The sequence below is a fragment of the Dreissena polymorpha genome, chromosome 12 (genome assembly GCF_020536995.1).
Source record: "Dreissena polymorpha isolate Duluth1 chromosome 12, UMN_Dpol_1.0, whole genome shotgun sequence".
Classification (NCBI taxonomy): domain Eukaryota; kingdom Metazoa; phylum Mollusca; class Bivalvia; order Myida; family Dreissenidae; genus Dreissena; species Dreissena polymorpha.
Genome location: NC_068366.1, coordinates 49,224,088 through 49,234,337, shown reverse-complemented (window position 1 = coordinate 49,234,337; position 10,250 = coordinate 49,224,088). Strand labels below are relative to the sequence as shown.

Genomic DNA, 10,250 nt, shown 5'->3' with positions numbered 1-10,250 from the left:
CTAGAGATCGAACTTCGGTTTATTATTCCAGCGCTCTACTTACTGAGATACCCGTCCCGACATTAATTAAGGTGTTTGATATTGCTTTGGATAGCAAATACTATTTTAAATATATTTTGAAGCCAGCATGTTTAATACGTACCCACAAACTGTCATACCTGTTTGGAATTCCGTACTTATTCTCTACATAATACGTATGGACTCGTCCGAATGAAATGTCACATTTAATCACAGTTTTTAGTTCCGAAATATATCTCCTCAGGTACGTTTTATGTCGATGGGTATCTATTAAATAAATTTAAAAGTGATTTATATCAATTGGATAGCTAAAGCACCATATATAAATAAAAACTAACTAAAAATTTACAATATTTTAAGGCTACTTTCGATTTCACTCACAAATCTCAATGTGTGTTAATTATATAGTTACTTGTTATTAAAACGTATGCGACGGCCGATCGAGGAAATATTAAAGGATTTACAAATACCAAAACATTAAAAAAAGTGTTATTACTTCGAATATCATATAATAAAACTAAAATACTATTCTACGATTTTGTATACGCAGATGAAGTTCGACCTATTTTCATTCAAACCTAGCATACTTGGCAAAATCATTGCATGCACTTTTCGTTTTAAAATCTCGAACATATTATACACTTAACGTTAAACCATCTGATTTTAAATTATCGTTTTAAATTGTAAATTATAGATGACATATAAGGGATAAAAATGAAGTGCCCCAAACCTGAATGCGGTGTGGAAGGAGAAGGTAAATTCTGTATTGAATGCGGCACAATGTTAGCGAAGACAATCGACCATACTGGAGTCGATCGTGTAAAGTGTTTGCAGAATGAACACAGAGGTATGTACGCCTATATAACACAGAACAATGCTTTAACAAATTCCCAACCGTCGCACTGCTTATAATTTCAACAATGCGTGTTTCTTTTCATCACATACGGAATAATTTGCTACGCAATACCGATACATGTATAATTAACGCAACTATTTTTTATAATGAACTATTATCGCTGGTGCAAACACAAATTTACTATCTTTAGAAATGGAACTTTATTTTCAGAGCATGATGCCGAAACTGCGTGCCAACCATGTAAGAGAAAACATAAATCAGAGACAGCAACCAGGTTCTACAAATCTTGCACAGAGTTTTTGTGTAACGAATGTAGTAATAACCATCAAATTTACATACCTGGCAGGCATGATTTGGTGAACATTCAGAACATGAAAACGCTACCAGTGGTAGTAGACGTGAACAGAATGGATATGTGTAAGGAACACAACAAGGAAATAGAATTTTTCTGCGAGGACCATTCAAAGCTCTGCTGCAGTACGTGTGCTTTCATACACCGGAAATGCGATACTGTAGAAGACCTTCATACCCCTAAGGAATCGGCATGCCTAGAATTGAAAACTATCAAAGATTCTCTCATTACACTAGGGACAAAAATTGATTCTTTTACGGCCTTCAGTCAGCAGTTAGCAGAGGATTTAAATATCGCTCTTGACAACATTGTAATAGAGGCAGAAACAATCGAAAGTCAGATTCTGAAACGACTTAAAGACGAAAAGCACAGATTGATGGTAGAGATAGAAAATGTTAAGACCGAAGAGACAACTAAGTTCAGCAAGGCCAAGGTGGATTCTCCAGAACTAAAGACTATATTGGAAGATATATTTCCAATATGTTCTACCGTTTTAGAGCACGGGTCGCCGACACAAAAAGTCATCGTTGCAAAGCGTGTTGGAATTAAACTAAAAGCACTCGAAAACAAACAAAATGAACACCGAGATTCATATTCTACACCAAAGGTTTCAGCCGCATTCTGCAGAAATCTTGTTACGCTTATAAACAATGACGATAACATGTTGAACCTAAATGTAGAATATCAGTCTGCAAATAAAGGTATTGTTCACGGTTTATTATAGGCGTTCAGATAATGGGCACTTTTAGGTTAAACAATTAAATTGACTCGAGACAAATAATCATGAGCTAGTATGTGTTATGATTGTATGTTAAACGTTACTTTTATCAACCAGTGAGGTCAAATGTACAAAATATCTTCGTAATATTGTTTCAATAGTATTATGTGCGTAGGAACTTAAATATACTTATAGCTTTACGGTTATTGCGGTAACAAACGGTTAAATGTCAATAATGACAATACCCGTCATTATCTCATTTCCACGTCATTACGTCTAAATGCCTGTAACGATTTTTTCATACATTGGAGCAAATATCAAAATAATTAGATAACATATTTTGACAGATATGATCACTTAATTGCGTGCGCATTCATTTAGTTCATAGGTTTACTTTAAGGAACGATGCTTTATTTCTGAAGTTAAAGTCGACCATGTATTCACATACACAATTAATATGAATTCTGATGTTGGCTTTGAGTACTTTAAGCAAAAGCGCTATACGATTTTCCTGGAAAAATAGTTTTGAAATGCGTAGGAAGCAAAGGTTTGTCCAAAAATGAAAGAATTTAATGCTTCCTGTCGGTGAAAACATCAGACATAGAACGGAGCGTTAGTGTATCTGAAAGATGAAGTCACCATTCATGGCAATTAATTATACACGTACTCTTTAAAACCATGCGTAACAATGTCGGTCCGATGCGTTCTATCCTTTTATGCTGATATGTTTGTTACCTACAAATGTTCATTTTGAAAGCACCACGTGGACTAAGTCGTTTATTAAACATTGTGAAACTATTTTCAAATCAAGCAAGTCGTCCGAGCAACAAGATTTTTTCATGTTTGTTTTGTAATGTAGACATTGTCGGTGATCGTATTGTAGATGTTAACCGCTAAAAATAAGAACAGTATCGCAAACCAGATTGGACCTTTTTTTATAACGTTAAAGATATTCATCATCGTCATTCCCTTGGCAGGTCTTGCCGTTGGGGGAAAATGATGGACGACGATACAGAAATCCTCCGCCAGTTAGATATGTTGTGGACTGCTGAGAGTAATGTCCACTCTGTCACATTGCCCATCATTTTTTTCTTCTAACGGCCTCTTCGGCGACCTCCTTCTAGCGTGCCCTGAAGCACAGTCGTGCACAGAGAGTCGTGCCTAGTGACGTTTCCAAACAAATCCAGCCGCGTTAGTCGTTTGACGGTCGCTCAAGGGGTTTCTTGTGGGCCAACAAGTATTGCAGTCATGTTCCGGACGCACTCGTTGGTTTTGTACTCCATCGTGGAGCAGTATTAGGAGACACTTGTGTTCAAAGGCCTATACCATGCGTGTTTGTGTCCGCGATTAGCGTCCAGGTTTTGCAGCCGTACAGTAGCATGGTCACTACGAGAGACTTGCAGAGCCTTAGCAAGTCAAATACGGATCTCAGCGGTACTGGTACAATCCTTGGAAAGGGTTGCTCGCAAGTACTTGAAACAGGTCACATTTTCCAGCTTCTCGCCGTTTATGTTGATGTCTGCCCTGCTGTTTGTCGTGCTGTTCAACATGATCTTCGACTTCTCCGTGCTGACCTCATTCCCGAATGCTCCTGCTCTTTCATAGTGTTTGTTGGGGAGATCTGGAAGTTCTCTGCTGGTCCCAACCATACGATCAATGTCATCGAATCCCAAGCGAATACCAAGTGTTAGATGGGACTTATATCGATGGAGACAATTTCATTAAAAAAAAACTTAAATATATTTCTGGATGAGATGAGCTCTTTATTTCATTCATTGATAATTCTCAGTATTCTTATTCCAATTAATAAAATCGTTATAAATGCACATTGTCAATTATTGTTTGCAACTATTAGTAACTGATGATGATAATTTATTTTTTTCCAACCCAATCCTTCAACGGCAAGCCGACAGAAATCATTTTTCTATGATGTTTTTGGTTTTTAAGACATGGAATGGGCGCGTTGTATTGAACCGCATATTTCCAGAAGCTGTCAACACGTGCGCATTCAAATTTGAGAATATACTCTTCACAACGTCTTCTGCCGACAGTAGAGGTCGCGTAACGAATCGAAAATATGGGGCGCGCGCGCCGGTAATGAAAGTTTCCTAGACTATCAGCGTTTAGCAGCCGACATTTTTCAGAATTTTTTACGACCGAAGTACATGTTTATAGAGACACCGGGCCGAACCGGTGCCTATATAAACTCTATCTCCACGCAGAGTTGTCGCTCCATGCTCTCCAATACAATTTGATCCAGATATGCTTGTTTCTGTTAAATCTCTGCGCGGAGGTTGATATAAACTTTCTACAAGTATATCGGCTGCACTAAATTTTTAGGTCCCACTATACTAATTTAAATAGAACGCGGTACGGAGGGTTCTAGTCCAATAACGCTCTAATGCACGTGTATGTTTATATCCCGGCTTTGTCGGCCTTCTGTTTTATTTTGATGCTGGATGCTTACGAATGGATTGGTGTTGATGTTCCACTGTCTCTGCTGCTTGTATAGGATTGCCGTTAGCGAGAACTGGTGAAGATCATAATGTGAGACAGTGATATCACGCTGCGACGTGTCAAAACCATGCTGCGACAAGATGATACCCAGGTGCGACACGGTGGTTAATTTTTTTTAGCCCACCTGATCACAAAGTGCTCATTGATAGTTTTAACAAAACGGTGTTAACAGTCGTCAGTTATTGCTTGCGTGATGTGCGTGCCTTTTATTCTTCTTCAAAAGTACTTTCCTCTTTAACCCATGGACAGATTGTAAGAAAAGGTTACTGAAATGATCCTTGTGTGGCCCTCTTTTAAAGTTGTTCCAATTATTCGGGTTCGTTTGTCCCTGTCTCTTTGGGGACTTATATGATTATTTCTTTTGTAACTATAAATAATTTCGAACGTAACTATACGCATAGTGTTATTAACTGTAAGTTTTTAAACACAAGATTCTTTAGTAAAGTCATTTTGTATTAAGTTTGTAAAAATAAAACGGACACAAAGTTGTTTGTGTCGCATGAAAATGTTCTTGAAAGGGGATTGCAGATATCCCTTCCTTTCTTCCAATTGAAAAGAAAAACACAGATAAAGCATTCGGAGCCTGGTTAACCACTCAAAGTGGCTTGGCTTACCCATGAAATGGATTGGTGTTTTAACTGAACACTTTTATATCCTTGAACTATTTTAATTTTAATACTGTAAAAACTTAAATGCGCCCATTATACACACACAATGTTTGCATGTGTATTTTCAGCTCGAGATCAGAAGCGCTCTTGAGGCAGAGGAAAAAGGGGAAAAAATCAGGTGGACAAATGGTCTCCAAATGAGGTGGATTCCAAAAATTATTGAATAAGTGCCTTAATACGGTCGCCTTGTTATGTGGAACATGTGCGTAATTGGAGAATGGTCTTAACTGGTCTGTTAATCATAGACATCACTTTTCACCAACATGAATAAACCTCCTTTACCAAAGTCCATAAAAGTGGAAAGTCAGGTCCCGGTTTAGCCCGTCCGTATAGTACCGAAATGTAAAGTGTAACCATAAAAAGTGTAATACATGTATTTGTATGCTTCTCTAGATTTCCTCCCTTCGCGCTCCGAAAAACGAATATTTAAGAAATAATATGTTTCTATCATGGTTTGTTGTCGAATAACCAACAGTAAGGAGTATAGATACGTAAGAATTAAATTACGAGTGCGATGCACGAGACACTTTTGTTTGTTTGTTGATGTTGATTTTTTTATTGTTGTTCTCAATGACACTTTCATTAAGAACAACAATCGTAGAAACTAAATGACGTCGCGTTTATTGATGCTACTGAAAAGCTGACATGCTATATATGTTTTCTTAATTACGTTTCCTAACAAATAACATTCTTTGTAGGCGTAGTTATGCCACTAATCACCAAATATACAATTTGTTGTTTCATTACATTTATATGCATGCTACATTTATTACATTTCTTTTAGAACGGGTTTAGCGCGTACATTTTACTGCAATATTTTCTTTATTATTTTCGAAACATTAAGCTCCGCCCATATAGTATTGCAGAATAACAAACACTTGATTTTCTTCTTTGTCTATAGAAAACAAGTCGCGCGTCTTGTTAGAATTCGTCTCTAAGTATGTTTATTTCAAGTTAATTTATATAAAATTTATTTTGTTTGTATTATGTGCAGGTATACCAAAACATACATCATTTCCTACTACATGTATTAACTGTGACAGTAATTATCATAGATGATTTAGTTTCATTGATACTTAAGGTCACATATTGGTCTTTATTACTCGATTAAATTGTTACATTTTATTCACTGTATGCATAAATAAAACATTTTGTAAAGACTATGGTACTATGCCGTAACTATAAAACCGAATACGTTGTACTAAAACAAATAACAAATGTGATGTAGTGGAATGCCAAGTGACCGTTATTGTAAACTTACAATCTATTGAGTCAGATTTTTTTTTAATTTATATACATTAACAAGTGCACTACACAATTCATTAAAAGGCATTCAGAAAATTTTTTATGATTGTATTGTATGCATATGATCAATTATTATTTTGATTAATTACAAATATACTCAAAGTAGCTGATATAACGGCGATACAGCTTTATAAGAATGTGCTAATAAACTTCCGCGTTTGCCGTTCAGTTCGATAAAGATATATAGGTTACGATATAGATATATAGGTTAGTATTTCAAGCTCCCTGGGCAATACATTAGTTTCGGTTTCACAACACTTTTGCTGGGTAAATAGAACAAGCTCCCTGGACAGTATTTTGATTAATTCGCATTTTCAGTATAATGCAAAAGTGGGCCCAGGACTTGATTGTTTAGTACTACTAAAAATAACTAGACTACTAATTGATAGTAATTGATATTAATGTTGACGATTCATTGTTTTACACATTGCAAGAACATGTGTTTTCCATAATTGGATTTGACCATATTTCAGACAGTTTTCTTCGTTTTGCGGCATTCAATTGATGTGATATGAGAACAGAAAATAGTGCAAAGCGCAAATTACTAGTATGCAATTATGTATTCTCAAATTATATACGTGCAGTGCATATACAGGTGTCAGTTAAACGCATGAAATTCGACAGCTCTATCTTTGGAAATCACACACATGCATGACACACATGTCAAGGACATTAGGCATCGCGTGATCTGCTGATACTGCACGGTGACATTATGACATCGACATCGTAAAGATAAAGTGATCAACGAATCTTTTAAATATCAATCGTGTCTCCTGATTCAGTATCGAATGTATTATTTATTTATTTTTACACTTATACATGTATAGTTTAAAGTTCGATAGTTTTAATGAATAAATTTATAAAAGCACGTGTAGAAAATGTTGACAAAACTTTGGTGTATTTTATTCAAAATAAATCAGTATATTATATATTTTGGCACCAATTGATGTCTTTATGAGACCTTTTTGTAAAACGTTTATTGTTTTTAATTGTTTTTAATGATAATTAAGTGCATTAAGACCACGTTGTTCTCGGAATTTACAGTTAGTAGTTACGACAAAGATCTTACTGGTTAAAACATATTAGCTGCAATCGTTTGTGCAAAAACGATCCAAACTCACATTGTCAGCGTTCATGTGAAGTTAGTACTGCAACCAATAAAGATAAAAACAAACAACAGTTAAACACATACACCCAACATAAAATTCACAACTTAAACCTGTATATATCTGGAATAAAACATGGTAACATATTCAAGCCATTATCCTGACAAATATGATTATCTTTATATAATTGTTTCACAAAATTCTCGACTTCCTTTTTCTGAGCAGCTATAATCCGGTGTTGAATGTACCTATTGTTGGATTCAACATTGATAATCTCGTTATACTCAGATTCTGTTCAGGCAACTATTAACTAACAATCAGGTTCATAAAACAACAGATTTATATTGTTTGTTTTTTACCCAAATTTATGACATGCACATGTGTTTTCTTTGCAGCATTATTGAGCAGTCATTTTATTGAGTACTTTAACCTTTCTTTGAATATTTAAATGCATAATTATGCAACTAGAGTAGTGTTACTATCAAAAGTCATTTGTTCAAAATAGATTATCAAAAACTCTATACTGTATGGATCTTAGCCGATTTAACTAAACGTGTTTAATGTCTATATTGTTTAATATTGTACAAATTGATGTTAAACATTTGCAATCATTAACGGTAAAATCAAACCTTCATCGTTACTTAAATATTAATGAACATCGTATGTTAATTAAGGTAATGTATATATACACACATATTGAATTACAACAAATATAAGCTCAGATTTTGTCAACATGGTCTTTGTGCGATAAACTGCGTACCAATAATGTTTGACTTCCAGTGGGTGGGGTCTGAACTTTGAAGGTGCGCGTGACGTCACTCGTCTTCTCGTATAGTGGGTAGTTACAAGTATGCAATTGAAAAATACACCTACATATTTGCTATTAAATAGTAAGCGAAGTATCCAACCGATCATTTATTAAAACCAATTTTCACAATTAATTCGACATTTTCATTGGAGACAGTCTAGAGAAAATGTAGTGCGATATGTCTTACTGGATAATGCGATATATGAAGCCATTATTCATATTTCATGATAAAGAAACCGAACAATTAAATAATTGTATTAAAATTAACATCGCGTCACGTTTTCGTTTATCCTCAATAGAATGACTGAACGTTAGAAATTTTATTATCTATACATAATGAGTATTTCAAGCGATCATGTGACCATCGCTCAATACGTATGTTACATATTATATCGTCGTGTATGATTATACAAGGCCGTGGACCAGAACGTGCCTGAAAAACAAGATATGTACACGAATAACCAGTGCTTTATGCGGCGTAGATGGGTGCACCTATGTAATGTTAACACATTACTAGTTTACAGGCTATAATTGTGTACATAAATAACTCCCCTACTGTGTAGGTGATATTTAACGCAACGCACTTACTAACACTAGACACTGAAAAACGATATTCATTTTTGTATGCAATACTTTGTGTCAAAATCTACACGACAATGTGACATTCAAATCGCGATAATTCTCGTTTGTCGACTTCATAGGGAGGTAAACGCCATTAAATGTGTCCTATCTCAAGTCCGTAGGTGATTGAATACACGTAATACTACTTGGTTTTAATAAAGAGTTCGTTCAACACATGAGCCTATCTGTTGCAAGTCATACAATAACCTGTCTTGCAAGTGTACCTATAAATTATTCGGGCAAGTCGAAGATATTCATTGTAATATTAGCTAGAGTATAGACCACTGACATTGCCGATTGTGTGTTGATCCGATCTCCATGTAGAATGTTCTTGATACGGAAAAATGGAAGCGCCGTCAACAAATCGATTACTGCTTTTTATTACATGTTTAAGCTATTAAAACGCCGAAACACGTGGTTTAAGATGTTGCCAATCCAGAGGCTTTTACGATATAAATAGAAAACCATGTTCGGGTGTTTGCAAACGTTTCAGATAATTAATCATGGTATGCATACAGTGAGCCAATAACAATTACAATCAGAAAAAAAACGTTTAATTAGGTTGTTTCGTGCAAAAAACCCGTATTTCAATGTCAGGCATACTTCTGGTCGTGCAGACCCGCACGTTATTGTACCACTTTGCAGCAAGTAAATTAGAACATGCTACCCGGCCCAAATCTAATCAATACTGTCATGTGACGAGACCCTCGCTTGCTACCAGAGATTGGTTTTCATTCTTCGCCTGACTACAGAGAAGTGATTTTCAAATCCGTTTTCGGCTTATGAACGATCATGTAAGCTGTATGTTAAGGTAAGTAAATTGGTTCTCACTTTTTGATGATAATCATTGTTTAGACCCACATGATTGATGTTGTTCTAGACTTAAACATTTTAATCAAAGTGATGTGAAACTTGACAAACTAATTTGATCAGTTAGAAAGAAAATGAAACACGTTTAGCTTTTGTGATGTATTTAAATTCAAGCAACGTTTAGAAGTATTCATGGAATAATGTACATTGGAATGTCTTCAATGTTATAATTGGTGATCCGCATGACCATCGTTTTTTAAGAAGCCACATCTGCACGTTTATCAAATTTAAACGCTACAGTCGCTTCTATGATTCATATTTTATACCCCCATCCTAAGCATAAGCAATCCATAAAACAAACGCAGAAATCGTGTCCGCAAATACAATTTTTACATTTAACCAAATTATGCGTTTGTTTATACCTTGCAAGAAATTGATTTAAATTGAATATATAGTGTATTTGGGGTGTGT

At 35.3% G+C, this 10,250-nt stretch overlaps 1 protein-coding gene across 1 annotated transcript; it reads left to right on the top strand.

Annotated features, from left to right (window-relative positions):
- Positions 1-187: 187 nt before the first annotated feature.
- Positions 188-2,241, top strand: LOC127853830 (E3 ubiquitin/ISG15 ligase TRIM25-like). Its single transcript, XM_052388619.1, has 3 exons — positions 188-262; positions 713-865; positions 1,085-2,241. The coding sequence occupies exons 2-3, from the start codon at positions 733-735 to the stop codon at positions 1,948-1,950; spliced, it is 999 nt and encodes a 332-aa protein (XP_052244579.1). The 5' UTR covers positions 188-262; positions 713-732; the 3' UTR covers positions 1,951-2,241.
- The last annotated feature ends 8,009 nt before the right edge of the window (positions 2,242-10,250 follow it).

Coding starts and splice junctions, on each gene's coding strand:
- LOC127853830 (XM_052388619.1), top strand. CDS start 733: ATGAAGTGCCCCAAACCTGAATGCGGTGTGGAAGGAGAAGGTAAATTC. Junction 866..1,084: donor TTTGCAGAATGAACACAGAG/GTATGTACGCCT, acceptor CTTTATTTTCAG/AGCATGATGCCGAAACTGCG.